This window comes from Adiantum capillus-veneris, chromosome 12 (assembly GCF_014529385.1).
Source record: "Adiantum capillus-veneris isolate H3 chromosome 12, ASM1452938v2, whole genome shotgun sequence".
Lineage (NCBI taxonomy): Eukaryota > Viridiplantae > Streptophyta > Polypodiopsida > Polypodiales > Pteridaceae > Adiantum > Adiantum capillus-veneris.
Window position 1 is genome coordinate 4,119,854 of NC_140942.1, and position 17,245 is coordinate 4,137,098.

A 17,245-nucleotide genomic window follows, 5' to 3' on the forward strand; every position below is an offset into this window, starting at 1 on the left:
GAATGGCCCAAATGCTCTTTGAGAGCTTCTACATTGACCCCTATCCTCAAGCCTTAAAGGCCATAGGTTCCTCTCTAGTATATGATGTTAGACGCTATGGCCTTAGGGTCATAGGGTACCAATGTATAAGCTCAAGGGCCCAAAGGCTCTTTGAGATCTTCTACATTGACACCTAGTCCACCCTATAGCCCTAGGGCCATAGAGTTCCCTTTAGTATGATGTGAGATCCTATGAACTTAGGGCTATAAGGTGCCAATGTATGAGTTCAAGGGTCATAGATTGTTTCCCTCTATCCCAATGAGATATCCTATGGACCTAGGGCCACAATAGGGTGCCAATGCATAATGTCAAGGGCCATAGACCACTCTCTATTGCAAATAGAGATCCTATGGTAGGACCATAGAGATACCATCGTGCATATGTCGGTGTCCTTGAATGGCCCAAATGCTCTTTAAGAGCTTCTACATTGACCCTAGGAAATCTTCTAGCCCTAAGGCCATAGGTTCCTCTCTATTATGATGTGAGACCCTATGGCCTTAGGGCCATAGGGTACCAATGTATAAGCTCAAAGGCCCAAAGGCTCTTTGAAGCTTCTACATTGACACATAGGTTGTTTCGCTCTATTACAATGAGAGATTCTATGGACCTAGGGCCACAATAGGGTGCCAATGCATAATCTCAAGGGTCGTAGGCTGCTCTCTATTGCAAATGATCTCTATTTTCACTAGAGAGCAACTTATGGCCCTTGAGCTTATGCATTGACACTCATGGCCCTAGGACCATAGGATCTCTCACAAGAATAGAGGAAAACAACCTATGGCCCTTGACCTTATACATTGGCACTTTGTGGCCCTAAGTCCATAGGATCTCACATCATACTAAAGGGCACCCTATGGCCCTAAGTCCATAGGATCTCACATCATACTAAAGGGCACCCTATGGCCCTAAGTCCATAGGGCTAATGTAGTGCATATTTTGGTGCCATTGAATGTACCAAATGCTTATTGAGAGCTACCATAGTGCATATGTAGGTGCACTTGAATGACCCAAATGCTCTTTGAGAGCTTCTACATTGACCCGTAGGCCATCTTCTAGCCTTAAGGTCATAGGTTCCTCTCTAGTATGATGTGAAATCCTATGGCCTTAGGACCATAGGGTACCAATGTATAAGCTCAAGGGCACTAGGTTGTTGCTTTCTATTCCAATGAGAGATCCTATGGCCCTAGGGTCATAGGGTGCCACTGTATAAGCTCGAGGGCACCAGGTTGTTGCCCCCCATTTCAATGAGAGATTATATGGTCCCATGGCCATAGCGCTCCAATGCTGCATATGTAGGTGCCCTTCAGTGGCCCAAATGCTCTTTGAGAGATTCTACATTGACATCTAGTCCACCCTTTATGGCCTTAAGGTGCCAATGTATAAGGACAAGGGCAATAAGTTGTTTCCCTCTATTTCAATGAGAGATCCTATGGCCCTAGGGCCATAGGGTGTCAATGTATCTCTAGGGCCAAAGGTTGCTCTCTATTCCAATCAGAGATCGTATGGCCCTAGGGCCAGGCCATAGGACTGTAGTGGTGCATATGTACGTATCCTTCAGTGGTACAAATGCTCTTTGAGAGCTATATTGACACATAGGCCACCCTATGGCCCTAGGGCCATAGGGTGCGCTCTAGTATAATGTGAGATCCTATGGCCTTAGGGCCATAAGGTGCCAATGCATATGGACAATGGCCATAAGTTGTTTCCCTATATTTCAATGAGAGACCCTATGACCCTAGGGCCACAGGGTATCAGTGTATAAGCTCAAGGGCCATAGGTTGCTCTCTATTCCGATTAGAGATCCTATGGCCTTAAGGCCAAAGGGCTACCATAGTGCAAATTTTGGTGCTCTTGAATGGCTCAAATGCTCTTTGAGAGCCTCTGCATTAACCCCAAGACCGTCTTCTGGCCCTAGGGCCACAGGTTTCTCTCTAGTATGATGTGAGATCCTATGGCTTTAGGACCATAGGGTACCAATGTATAAGCTCATGGACACTAAATTTTTTCCCTCTATTCCAATGAGAGATGATATGGCTCTAGGGCCATAGGGATGTAGTGCTGCATATGTAGGTGCCTTAGGGCCACAATGCAGCCAATGTGTCTCTCATGGTCTATAGGTCCCTTGGGGGCTTAGGTGCCCTTGTGGGGCTCCTTTCTTGGCACCCTATGGCCCTAGGACCATAATGTAGCCAATGTGTCTCTCATGGTCTATAGGTCCCTTTGGGGCCCATGTGCCCATGTGAGGCTCCTTTCTTGGCACCCTATGGCCCTAGGGCCACAGTGTAGCCAATTTGTCTCTCTTGCTATGTAGGTTCCTTGGGAGCTTAGGTACCCCTATGGGGCTTCTTTCTTGGCACCCTATGGCCTCTGGGCCATAGGGAGCTTAGGTGCCCCTATGGGGATTCTTTCTTGGCACCCTATGGCCCAAAGGCCATAGGGAGGGGCTATGGTAGCTATTATATTTTTTCAAAATCATCATTTTTAAAATTTTTTAATTTATCAATATTTAAAATGTACTCTTTAAGTTATAGTTCTTTGCCTTTTCCACTTTGTCCTTCTTTCTTTCCAACTCTATTGTTGCACCCTCTACCTATCCTCCTGTAATGTCGTCCTCACCGTCCTCCTACAACCTCAACATCTAGTGATTACAGGTACCCCATAGCTATTTTTCTTATTTTTCTAGTTGTGGAGCTTTTTGTTTTTTCTCTTTTTTGTGTTTAGAGTGAGGAGGATCTGAATACTTGATTAGAAAGTAATCAAAATGTAATTAGACGGTAACTAGAATGTAATCAAGAATGTAAGCTTGAGTGCCGGATTGGGAATAACCGAACGATGGAGAGGAGGCTCAGCGAAGCATGGGAGAGGGATTCGTGGAAGTAGAAGAGAGAAATAGACGACGGCGCGGCGACAACGAGGGAGACAATGATGGCGGCCGCAATGATAGTTGCAGCAGATCTGTGCACGGAAATTTGTGCAACAACGAAGACGATCGCGGTGGTGCTAAAACCGGCAAATTTGTGCACATATCAACGGAGATGGGTGACGACAGCGATGTTGTAGGAAGCGAGAGAGGGAGGCGGCAACGGCAATGGCGTTGTGTGTGCAAAAAGAGAGAGAGAGGACGACAGAGCTCTGTGTGTGCAGTAGGTTCTGTGCAAGAAAACGGGAGAGAGAAAGAGAGGAAAAATACCCAAAAGTTGTGGCAGAGAGAGAGTGAGAGAGATAAGGTTAGGTTAGGTTAGGTTAGGTCATTTCAAATTTTCAGTAGTGGTGCTTAGGCTTGGCGTCGGTCTAGTATAATTAAAATTATTAGAGATCTAGGCTTTCGCACGCAGTGGGACATAGCTCATTGGCTCTGAAACTTTGAGAGCTTTTCAGGGAAAAAAAAAGAATCTGGGTTTTCAAAATGTTGGGGGAAGGTTTTGCCAGTGTTCTTATCTCAGTGATACCAGTGGAACCACACCCATGAAGCAAATTCGGACCCCTGGGACGAAAATCTGCATAGAAAAAAATACATTGAAAATGCCAAAATTCATAAATTTTTGCTCTAAAAATGTGTGCTATTTTTTGCCTCGTTATCGATCAACGGGCTTTAGAATCCATTATAGCAAAGTTTGGGGTGGCCCTAAAAAAATTAAATTTAAAAAAATTAAAATTTTAAAATTCATTTTTAAAAATAAATTAAATTTCTTCTTGCAATTTTGATCTATTGGAATTTCATTTAGATTTGAATCACACTGTGAATGCACCACAAACACATTGACCTAAGAGCATGACAAAGAGCATTTCGTCTCAGTCCTTGGCCTCCTGTAAACCTAGGGTCATGGTTATAGGACGGTATATTTCACCTGCATAGAACATCTTATGGACCTAAGGCCACAGGGTGAAAATACTCATCATGAAATACCTATATAGCACCCTATGGTCCAAAGGCCATAGGATGTACATCTATCCGCCATGAAACACCTATTGCTAGCACCCTATGGTCCCAATGCCATAGGGTGTACATGTACCCGCCACGAAACACCTATTGCTAGCACCGTATGGCCCCAAGTCCATAGGGTTTACATATACCCACCACGAAACACCTATTGCTAGCACCCTATGGCCCCAAGGCCATAGGATGTACATGTACCCGCCACGAAACACCATAGGATGTACATATACCCGCCACAGAACACCTATAACTAGCACCCTATGGCCCCAAGGCCATAGGGTGTACATATATCCGCCATGAAACACCTATAGCTAGCACTCTGTGGCCCCAAGGCCATAGGATGTACATCTACCCACTGTGAAACACTTATAGCTAGCACCCTGTGGCCCCAAGGTTGTACATATACGCGCCACAAAACACCTATTGCTAGCACCCTATGTCCCCAAGGCCATAGCATGTACATATCCTTGCCATAAAACACCTATAGCTAGCACCGTATGGCCCAAAGGCCATAGCATGTACATGTACCCACCACGAAACACCTGTTTCTAGCACCCTATGGCCCCAAGGCCATATGATGTACATATATACTCATTACAAATATCTACATACGGCATCCTATGGCCATAGGTTGTATGCATACACATTACGAAACATCCACATTTAGTACCCTAAGGCCATACATCCATAGGATCTATACATACCCATCATCATGAAACACCAACATATAGCATCCTATGGCCCTAGCGCCACACGATGTATACAAATTCATCACCAAATACCTACATAGCATCATGTGGCCCTAAGGCCATAGGATGTATCATGAAACACCTACATATCGTACCCTATGGCCTTACGGCCATAGGATGTATCATGAAACACCTACATATAGTACCATATGGTCCTAAGGCCATAGGATGTGTCATAAAACACCTACATATAGTACCCTAAGGCCCCAAGTCCATAGGATGTATATATACTCATCATGAAAACCATACATGTGTACTCACCGTGAGGTGACCTTGAGGAGTCTATATGTACTCTTCATGAAACACCTACAAAAGTCAACTTATGGCCCTTAGGCCATAAGTTGTTCCTTTGTGATGCTTCTTGGTCTTAAAAGGTATCCTTCCACGCACCGACATAGACCTCTTTGGCTACGTGGGGCTCTTCTCACAACTAGATATAGAACCCTTTGTCCCTAGGGCCATAGAATGCACACAAGTTTCTTTGAGTTTGTTCTTCATTGACATAAACAACAAAGCAACCTATGGCCATAAATAAGATGGTCAATGTAAAATTACATGTAAATTTTTAGATACTTGTGGTGGTTTGTTTAAATATTTGTGTGAACCTTCTTGCAGGTATGGTTTTCAAAAATGGTGATAGAATGTACATGTTTGTAGCTACACAAAAGGTTGCCATTGGGAGTGTATGTGAAGTAGACCCAAATGCATATTGCTTATTGGGGAAGGTGATGTACCAGTGCCAGTTGATTTGTGTTTTGAAAAGAAAGCGCTCATTCCATCTCCACAACAATGGATGCATTGACAGTGGAAGATGCTTTTCACAGTATTGTGAAATGCAGTATAGGGTTGTTGAAGCATATGAATGAGATGCAGTACCAAGGGGTTCCTATGCATGATGCTGACAAACCAATGGGAGCATTGGAGGCACAATATGATGGAATGAGTTATAGGGAGGTTTCAAAGGATAAGAGGGTTCAACGGTGGGATGAAAGCAAAACACATGTAGTAGCCAAAGGGTTATGTATGTCTATCCATTTGACTCTATAAACTTTGGCGAGCTAGGAGTGCTTAACATTGGTATTGGTATTGAAACATCATATGCTGGTGAGGCTACTATTTCTGTTGAATTTGATGTATGTAGCATCAATCTAGTTTGTTGGCCTATCAACAGAGTGACAACTATGGATGGAAAAGAATAATTACGGTATGAGGATTTACATGCTATGGATGAGTTCCAAGATACATGCATTGAATCATCTCGTTTGGTAGAGCCTAATTCAAAAAAGCAAAAGTATTGCTTTATAAACAGGAAGCCAAAAATATCTATGAAACCTTTGAAGAAATCTAATCAAGCATCCTTACCATCTGTCCAGCTCGTTTCAACCATAGATTGTTTCTCCAGAAGGTGTTGTCAATATGCCAACCAAGATAAGGTCAAGTCTATGCGCAATGAATTTTGGGGACAGAGTTTGCAAAATAGAACCAACTATGTGTATGATACAATGTTGACTGCTTGGTTTGAGAACAAAACAACTACAAGGAGCTGCTTAACATTGGTATTGGTATTGAAACATCATATGCTGGTGAGGCTACTATTTCTGTTGAATTTGATGTATGTAGCATCAATCTAGTATGTTGGCCTATCAACAGAGTGACAACTATGGATGGAAAAGAATAATTACGGTATGAGGATTTACATGCTATGGATGAGTTCCAAGATACATGCATTGAATCATCTCGTTTGGTAGAGCCTAATTCAAAAAAGCGAAAGTATTGCTTTATAAACAGGAATCCAAAAATATCTATGAAACCTTTGAAGAAATCTAATCAAGCATCCTTACCATCTGTCCAGCTCGTTTCAACCATAGATTGTTTCTCCAGAAGGTGTTGTCAATATGCCAACCAAGATAAGGTCAAGTCTATGCGCAATGAATTTTGGGGACAGAGTTTGCAAAATAGAACCAACTATGTGTATGATACAATGTTGACTGCTTGGTTTGAGAACAAAACAACTACAAGGAGCTGCTATGTATTTTCTTTTAATGAGGATGACATTTGCAGTAGAGCTTGGTACGAAATTCATGGCATTCCAAAAACTTCTTTTTATTGTTGCCGTCGTGAATAATTTGAGAATGTGGTTCGACACTCAGTGCATGGAAATGATGGTGTTATAAGAAAAGGAAGAGACCATATAGAAATGGGAAGGGCATTGATGCACACTTTTTTTGAGGAAAACTCAGAGAGAATGCCACATAAGAGTAGAACTATGGAAGATGGTACTAGGGAAACCTTGCTTGCAATACCGAACACGTACAAGAGAATAGACATTTCAGATGATGCCAATAAAACGCTCAAGAGTATGCTCAAGCCAATGTCTAGCACTACATTCAATAGGGTTTGGAATACAGAGTTTGCTAATGTGACCTTGTCAAAAACAAGTGAGTTCTCCAAATGTGTTGTGTGTAGTTGAATAAAGTCTCAACTAGAGTCAACAAAGGATGATAGTTGATTGCACGTTTGAAGGATGAACGTAGAATTCACATGATGCAAAAACAAAGTTGTAGGAATGTGTATAACACATGGCGTAAGTTCTTGCAATTGCAAAAGGATAAGTACTTTATGCATTATACATGATAAAATGGACCAAAAAAAGACAGCAATACCTAGATTGTTGTGAGCTCAAAAGACTATGTGAATGCATATCAACTACACGTATCATTAACAGGTATGATACCACATGGACATGGTCATGTCATTTCTTGCTTAATGGTCTATGGCCTTCAAATCCCATTGCTACAATTGATTCCCTTGCATTATGCTTACAAAATTTGGAAAGAACAGATAACCATGGACTAGGAGATTTATGCCATGACGATATGCCACACTACTAAAGGGAATCTACTAAAGGGAAAGGACCATGATTCTACAAAATACATGGAGCCAATTATTATTTAATGGCAAAACATAATTAGTGAGCTTGAACAACCAACCAATAAATAAACTAGTGAATATACATCATTTTGGCCAAAGGCTACAGGGAGTCATCGAATGCAACTGAAAGAGGAAGACACAGATGAGTTTCAAGGATATGAAGAATTGAATGGTCACTATGTTGGTCCTCAAAGTGCAAAGTCGCACGAAGCTTTTAGGCCTCAAATTGATGTAAGAAAAGGGGATTTTGTTCTTGTGAGGCCCGCAGATCTAGAATATCCGATATGGCTAGGAGTTGCAGAGTCAAATGTTGATGTAGAAAGCTCATCTCCTAACTACAAGAAAGTTTTTATTCAATATTAGGCACCAAAACATCGGGGAAAAAATCCCACAATCCAAGAACGATATGAGGATTGCTGGAAAAAGATTTGGTGTTGCAATCTTGCTGACCCAAAGCATTGGGAGTGTGTTGTCGCAATTGTGTGGTCATGGACTCCAAGGGGTGGAAGACTTGCAGAAGCAATTAAAATCCCATCCAATGTTGTGGAGAAAGCACAAGCTAGCTAATAGGAGAAACTGAATAGAATTTCATTTTCATATATTGTTTTTCTTGTTATCCGTGTCTATGTATGATTTTATAAGGTATTAATTAACACCGACAATAAAAATTTGGATGGGACAAAAAAAGGTGTTTCTCAACACCACCATATTCTTGAGAATCTATCTCTTTGTCTAATGTAACACAAGTACTCAGCAAAAACTTATCTATAACATTCCCAAATTAACTGAAATTTTCCCAAATCAAATGGGAAATAGGAATCCATAGGCATTGAAATCAGTCCCAAAGTTGTGGGATTTTCTCATTTCATCTAAAAGAGTGTTATGTTGTGTCCTGCAACAAAGTGAATGGTTCTCTTAGCTTAAACATGGGAAGCCATACTATTTAATTACACCCATTGTTTTTGGATGTTATGCCAAGCTATTGCAACCATTGGTAATGTAGCATGAAATAGTGTTTTCACCTCTATATGGGACAAAAATCTCAACACCAAAATATTACTATCTACTTACGAAATTTGATCCTATCTAGTCCTCCACTACGATGCTATAGTTTGCAAGCAGATGCATCATAAGGTCCACTATATATGATCATTGATATTTAAACGTCCATTTATCCCACTTAGCATTATTGAAAAAACTCCTATTTTTTGAATTCAACTGACTACTACTACAAGACAAGTACCCACTCCAATCGGTACATATGTGTATTCAACTAAAATCTTCAACTAGAGTTTCTTCTACAGCATCTGCTTCTATTAGCACTTCGCTTCATGATATGGTTGGAAGAATGAACTCTTGTTATATGGAAACTCAAATTAAATCTCCTACATATGCCATCAATTTCTCTAAGGCAATTTTGAGGTAGATGTGTTAATGTCAAAATATTCACCTTTTGGTATATTTGAGAAACTATTTTTTATAATGTTGTATATAAAAATTATGTTGAAGGTTCCAAACTCGGTTGTGATATTTGGACTTCTTGAAGATACCTTTGTGCGATGTTGGAGGTCTTTGATTCCTACCCTAGGTGCTTTAACTACTTGACCAAAGTTCTAGACATGTGAAGTTTGTGGCTATGTGATGTGGTTAACCACATCACATAGCCAACTTATCAATAGACTTACTGCACTTCAAATCACAAAAGCATCAATACCCATTCCATGTAAGAACACTAAAGAAGTGAAGGGAAATATTGTAAGTTACATTTTCTTGTAGTTAAAATGACACGATCTATTTGATGCCTCAAAGGAGAAGGCAAGACATAGGATGATGAAGTACAATGTCGTAGTGAACAAAGCACAGATCGACGTCGAGGCATGACCCAATTGTCGAGCCCGTGTTTGTTAGATTTTTTTGTCTCCTCTTGTGTTGCTTTGTATATCTGGACACCTTTCTTCCTAATAAATACACTATTCCTCTTAAGCTTTGTTATAAAATTTGATATGGATATTGGCGGTTTGTCACACCATGCTACATTTATCCTTTACCCCCGTAATATGCTCTTTGATCCTTATAGCACCACCCCCAAACTTGTAAGCACACAAAATTTGCATCACTAATTGGATATGGTTTCAACTCTTTTATAAATGACCACTCTATTCCAAACACCAAAATACCATGTTTTACTTATACATCAATTAGAGTAAAAATAGCAACACTTTTTTTATTAAAAAAATTGCAATGATAATAATTTGAGAAGTGAAATGTAATCACAACTATCTGACGAATGAAAATGTGTACAATGTTCAACAATGTTTACACCAAACAAACTAAGCGAATATTCAAAAATACATTTTCTTCTTTTGTTTATTCATATACAACTTGTGAGAAGATTGGATTTTAGCCCAATATATATGCATCAACAAATAGCTAATTAGTCAAAACTCTACTCTCTTTGCAAACAATTTAATTGGTAGTCCCAATTATCTTAAAGGGTAGAACTAGAAGTCAGGGAATTAAAGCTAACCAAGGAGACTTAATTGATCTAAGAGCTACAACCTACAAAATCATAGGCACCCTTTTCTCTTAGCAAAATAGCATGCCCAACATAATGTAAACTGAAATTCTCTAACAACCGATGTTTGTGTTAAACACAAGCTAACGTGGTCACCCTAGCCAATCTCATCGAGGCAGAATGTTTAGCCTAACTTATATCAAAGATTGTTTGACTACACTAGAACCAATGGAACATGCTAGCATAGTTTCCCTTGCCATTCAAAAATGACACTGCTCCCACCATAGTGTATATCAAGGATCCTTCACCTAACTTGTATCTTAAGCATAAGTGACCATGTCGACCCTGTTAGTAGTGTGAACACCCCAACTACATACAAAAGATAATCTACTAACATACAATCCTTAATATATCTTAGCGTGGCACCTTTGTCACTAGGTCATGATATGTGCCCACCCTATCATCCTTAATATATCTTAGCATGGCACCTTTCTCACTAGGTCATGATAGTATGATAATGTGCTCGCCCTAGAAAATGCTATGATTTATCTCGAAACTTGTAAACTTTCGCATGTGATAGCATGTACACTCATGTCACTAATAATATACAAAGTAGAACATCTAACTCCTTCATGGACATTTAAAATTTACCAATTTATTTAATACTTATCTATCGAATATTCATTCAACTCTTAAAAGAGATATTTCAACTCCTATTTTGACAGCATGCTAGCCTCCCAACTGCTTACTCCTTGTGGGCCCCTTGAAGGCCTTCTTGCCATCGTCTCAAAAACGCTACCTCCAGAGCAAAAACTCTATGCACAACCAATCTCAAGCCTTATTTCCTCGTCATACCACCATTCTCTTGCGATCAACGAATGTAATGCTGCGATACCATGTCGGAGTCGATGATGCAAAAAAGTAGGGTTAAAGAGAGAATTAATGAGAGAAAGAGTTGCTTTGACCCAACAAACTTTACTAAATTGATTGCACAATGGGGGCAAAGTGTCTCTTATATACTAGGCTCGGAGACCTTAAGTTCCCCCCTCAAAATTTATCTGACATAGTATCATGTCAAATAAGTAAAATAAATACTTAAAGTTAAATAATAGGATCGATCACATTGCATTCATTTGAAATCCATAAACTTTATCATACACAATATCTAAAGACAATGTGAATGACTTATGAGAGAAGTGGACTCAAGTTTATAGACAGCTTTATTCAAATTTATATTATTTGATCGAATATAATTCAATCAAATAAAGCATACCAGTAAGAATTACAATGAGATTTTATTCAGGTCTCAATATATTTGGGGACGTGTCACCTTTTATTCAACGGATTATTCAAGGCCTTTGGTATTATACTTACGACTTGTCTAATAACAAATAATGTGATTTAGTCCTTCATCAGTTTCTCTCAGGTGTGTTGCATTATATCTTTGGCTTGGAGCATCCAAGACTATTACAATGGTATCACAGCCCCAAAACGAGGAAATTATGAACTAAGTGAAAGAACTTCTTAAAAAGGGGCTAATTCAGTCCAATACATCACCTAACTGTTCACCAGTGTTGTTGGTATTGAAGAAAGATGGGTCTCGAAAAATGTGCATTGACTACAAAGCTCTCAAGAAAATCACTGTCAAGAATAGGTTTCCAATACCCAGGATAGATGATGTGCTAGACAAGTTACACGGTTCTACATGCTTTAGTAGAATTGACCTAAAAAGTGGCTATCATCAGATCGGGATCACTCTTGGAGATGAATACAAGACCTCTTCCATGAGGTCGTTTGGATTGTACGAGTATTTGGTGATGCCTTTTGGTCTCACAAATGCTCCTACAACATTCAATAGGATGATGGACATGATTTTTAGATAGTACCAGTCATTTGTGGGCACCATTTTTTATGACATCATTGTATTCTCCAAGAGTGACGTAGAGCACATATACAGGCACTATGCCAACATCAATTGGTGGTTAATGGAAAAAAGAGCGAGTTTTTCTTGCCTAGGATACATTTTTTGGGATGGATTATCTCTATAGAGGCCGTAAAGATGGGCCCAACCAAGGTTGAAACCATTAGAGATTGGCTAAACTTGAGAATGTACATGAATTTTGCAGGTTTTTGGGCTTATGCTCGTATTACAAGCAGTTTATCTGAAAGTTTGCGGAGATTGCTTCTCTATTACACATTTTGACACCAAAAAAGGGATTCCTTTTTCTTGGAACCATCAGAGATTGTTGCATTCAACACTCTTAAGGAAAAATTGACGATTGGTCCACTAATGATACTACCAGATTTATAAAAGTCGTTTGAGATTTACTATGATGTGTGTGGTCGTAGTCTGGGGGCGATCTTAATGCAAGAGGGCCATGTTGTAGCTTACGAGAGTAAAATGTTCTCGCGACCAGAGTAGATTGCATAGATTTACAAAAAGGATTAATTTGACAGTCATCCATTCTCTTACTCAATGATGCCATTTTCTACTCCGACCAGACATTAGAGTGTTCATCGATCACCAAAATTTGAGATGCCTTTTGTCCCAGAAACATCTTTCGCACAAACATATGAGATGGGCAAATATTTACTCGCAATTTCATCTTCAGATGGTCCATGTTAAGGGAAAGAAGAACTTGATCGCGAATGCGTTGTCTCGCAAGCTATAGATATCAACTATTTTGGCAATTCACCATTACAACTTTGAGGATATGGTTGATCAGTATGCCACAGATCCAAATGTTGCAAACATCTTCAAAGGGTTGCAACATGGGGAGACAGTTCTAGGCTATGCTCTGACAAAAGGTAATTGCAGGCCTACTTTATTTCGATAAAGAAGACAATTAAAGTCGACCATTTGGCTAAGTTGTTTGTCTCATAGATTTTAAGATTGCATGGTATGTCCGAATCTATAGTGTCAGATAGAGATTTCCAGTTCACGAGTTTGTTTTGGAGGGAAATCTGGGAGAATATAGGCACACGGCTTAAATTCTTGTCCTCGTTTCACCCACGGACAAATAGGAAAACGAAGATAGCCAATTCAATGGTCTCGGACTTTAAGTAGTACATCTCTAATCAGAAGACTCAATGGGAGAAGTATTTGCCCTTGGTGGAGTTTGCCTACAATAACACAGTTCATATGTCTACAAGGAAGGCATCATTTGAGATTATTGAGGGTATCAAGAAGGTTCCACCTAATCTAAGCACCAAAGATAAGATTTTTGAAGCAAATCAATATACGCAAGATGTAGACACTGCTTTTGCCAAGGTATGGGAGGCTTTGGAGAACTCTCAAGCACTACATAAGAAGGCAGTAGACAAGCATCGATGTGACTTGCAACTCAAGGAAGATGATTGGGTGCTACTACGATTGAGAAGGCGCACCGACAGAAACAGAAGGGTAACGAGAGGCTTTTTTCAAAGCTAAGTATGCAATACTATGAACCTTTCCACATCCAAGAAAAGATAAATGATGTATCCTTCAGACTGAAGTTACCAGATACTTAGAAGATTCACAATGCATTTCAGGTGAGTCTATTAAGACCTTTCAAAGGTGAAGTGCCAATGGACAGAGAGCCAGATGAACAATCCAAAGTGGAAGAGATAGAGGAGATTCTCATTCATGAATAGGTCCTCGCTCACAAGGAAAGGAAACTAAAAGGTATGCTGACACGTCGGTATTTGGTCAAGTTCAAGAATTATCCGACTCTCAATGCCAAGTGGATAGAGAACCTAGCAAATACTCCTCATATATTACAGCTTTATCTTGAAGCTTTAAGTTTAGCACTAACTATTCCAAGAGCTATTAATGAATCAATAGGTTGAATTTGATGTGGTGCATACCGCACAAGAGAGGAGTTACTCCGCTCCTTTGTCACAAATTACCTTGATGGAATAAAGTCATTGACTTCTTTCGAGATCTCGGGGATACTGACGGACTGACAGTATTGTGTTGGATGAATTTATGTGAAGACTTTGAATGGGAATTCCTAAAACGAATCTCTTACATGTGCTCTCTCACGTGTGTATTGTTTGAGTGCATGTTTGAAAGGCAAAATGATTGGAAAATTTTGTCTTATTCACATGAGGGGTGATGTGGATATGACAATAACGAGATGTAGCAGATCAAGACATCTATGAAAAGATAAGCACGGTCTAGATGTGATCTTTGATTCTCATCAAAGATCTCTACAAGGATAGTTATGTGAATGTGATATGAATGTTCAATGACTATGGTCTTCGTGAAAGTGTTAGATATATGTGGTCTAGTACATCAATACTTAAGAGTCAATGTCTCTTGAACTAGTTTTTGTCATATGTCAGTTTTGCAGGCGTAATCAGAAGGCGATTACAATTCCTTCAACAAGGGGGTATGTCACAAAGTGATAATGTGGCATGGCCTAAAGGAAAAAAGGGGACATGAAGCCTAGCAAAAAAGGCAAAAGAAGTTTACCAACTTACATGACTCTTCTGAGAGGCCCAAAAGAGGTTAGGTTTAAAAACCTAACCCAAAAATTATCCAACTTATGGTACCCCCAACCAAGGGGCCTAAAACCTTAAAAATAAAAGCAAAGATCAAATTTGTGTAGCCAGCTAATAATGTGGCAAGTTATTTGATCGTCCACGATTTGCATCACAAATCGTGCTTACGTATGACATGGCAAGTCCTACAAACAATTCATAGGGGTGCACTAGCTTTTGGAACTCTAGATGCTTTTAGAACTTGTAAAGGGAAGCTAATACTCACAAAAAAGAAAAAATGAGTATTAAGAGGATCGTGTTCCCTTCACGTTGCTAAAATGAAACACTTTTAGTGTGACGTGACCAAAGCATAGAAAAATTAAGTTAATATTGCTAATTGCAATATTAAAATACAAAGGTAAGCTTAAGTAGAAGCTAAATTAGCTGCCCTATTTTTAGAGAGGACATGGAGGGTCAAACTGGAAGTCTCACTCACGACGCTTGGTGAGGCAACCTCCTCTCTATTTGACGCGCTAGAATATTGAGCATGTGACACGATTCTTCAAAATATTGGAAGTGCACATGGTTTTGTAAATGCAAGTAGGTAGTACCCATTTCAAAAATAAAAACTTTATGAGAATCCAAAAGTGAGCGCGCGTACACTCTCTCTCATGGAGCAGAACTGCAGTCTAACTCATGCATGCGTGATCGGACTCTCTCTTACTGCATCTGTTCGATACGAGTCTTGCATCACAATATGAGTCGTGCATCAGAGCCTGCTTAGGATGGAGGCATTAATGCTATAAACATAGATTAATGAGGTCGGGAATGCGCAGACCATATTGGCTTGCAAGCACCGGCTGTTGTAATGCCCTTCCTCATGGTACTAACCCTCCACGCTCTCCTTGAGTTCAATTGGGTTTGCTCAGAGACAAGCAAAGGCGACGAGGAAAGAGAGTAGTAGAGTCTTGAGTCTCTGTGCGCGATTGGGTTTTATGCACGATTGGACCATGGCAACAAAATAGACGAAAGAGGGCTGAGGGCGGGAGGTTATGACCTCCTTTGTCTTCAACAGGAAGAGATAGGAAGCAGCGGCTGGTGGAGGGGGGAGAGGGAGGGAGGGAGGGAGGGGTGGGTGGGGGTTTGGGGGGTTTGGCAGAAGAGCAGCGCCAATAAGCTGGGTAAGAAGGCAGCAGCCTTCGATAGCGAAGGGAATCCTCTGACTATTGAGGGGTTTTTTGAAACATAGAGCCAGTAGAGCCAGTACTGGCTCTAGGAGTCACAGGGAATTAAGTTCGCTCCTAGGTGCTTTGGATAGAGACTCTCTCTCTCTCTCTCTCTCTATACATATATATGTATATGTATATGTATATGTATATGTATATGTATATGTGTGTGTGTGTGTGTGTGTGTGTGTGTGTGTGTAGAAACAACGCTATTGCCAGACCTCTTGACCTTCACCCCATTTCTCTTGGAGCCTGCAGCCCCATAAAAGATCTATATTTATGGCTGAAATAATGTATTCGCATATAGGCATTGCTCTAAAAGGAAACAGCCACGAAGACTTCTGTAAGCAACACATCTATCACGCTTACGCCTGGCAAATCGCTTTTAGCACCCCACTCCAAACTAGTAAAGCTGAGGGTAGCAACTTATCCACACCCAAATCTCTACAAACTCACCATCACCCTTACCCTTGTCTAAACCTCAGGGAGAAAGACAAGGGTGCATCAGCTGGTTATCTCAGCAGCAGCAGCTATTACCATCAACCAAATTCCCATGGCTGATTTCTTACGACAATTACAGTTCATGACACCATATAAGTAACCTGAAAAAGTACAAAAGAGAAGACTCTAGACAGACGTATGCAAGTTTAACACTTAGCAACATATATACTTTATGGATAGATGCTTGGTGAGTAATTATATAAAAACCCAATACATTCTTTGGAGCAAAGTGAATAAAAAGATGGTGATAAAAGAAAGATAACATTACAATCACAGATTTGGATTAAAGAATGAACAACACATGACAGACTCAATGCAACCCTAAGAGCACGTGGGGCAAAGGTCCGCTTTCCATTTCTTGGCTTGACAGACTTGTCAGAGCTTCATGTTGAGAAACAGCCCTTACGGGAGCTTTGGTCTTTAACAGCATTTCTTCATACTCATCACCAGGGTCTGACAGAGACACTATGGCCCCTCCTGCTCCTAAGAAGGCAATACCTTGATGTATGACTAGGGTTCTAATTACAATATTGAGATCAAAGGAAGAATTCACTGAGAAAAATCCTATGCTCCCAGAGTACACTCCTCTGGGGCTGCACTCCAGAGAGTCCAAAAGCTCCATAGATCGCAATTTTGGAGCGCCAGTCATGGAACCTCCTGGAAATGAGGCACGGACGCAATCTAACGTAGTAACATCCTGCCTCTTCATACCTCTCACTGTGCTTACCATGGTGTGGACTGTTGCATATGACTCTACAGCCATCAAACTAGGCACATGTACACTTCCTGGTTTGCACACACGGCCAAGGTCATTCCGCAAAAGATCCACAATCATCAAGTTTTCTGCCCGATCCTTCTCACTGCAATCAAAGAGCTTGCACCT

At 40.3% G+C, this 17,245-nt stretch overlaps 1 protein-coding gene across 1 annotated transcript in view; it reads right to left on the reverse strand.

Annotated features, from left to right (window-relative positions):
- Positions 1-16,621: 16,621 nt before the first annotated feature.
- The window catches only part of EMB1997 (para-aminobenzoate (PABA) synthase family protein), a 30,081-nt gene continuing 29,457 nt past the window's right edge, over positions 16,622-17,245 (reverse strand). Inside the window, exon 13 of the mRNA XM_086524787.1 lies at positions 16,622-17,222. Within this exon, the coding sequence (XP_086380913.1) occupies positions 16,673-17,222 (550 nt within the window). The 3' untranslated portion in view covers positions 16,622-16,672. The remainder of the gene's footprint in view (positions 17,223-17,245) is intronic.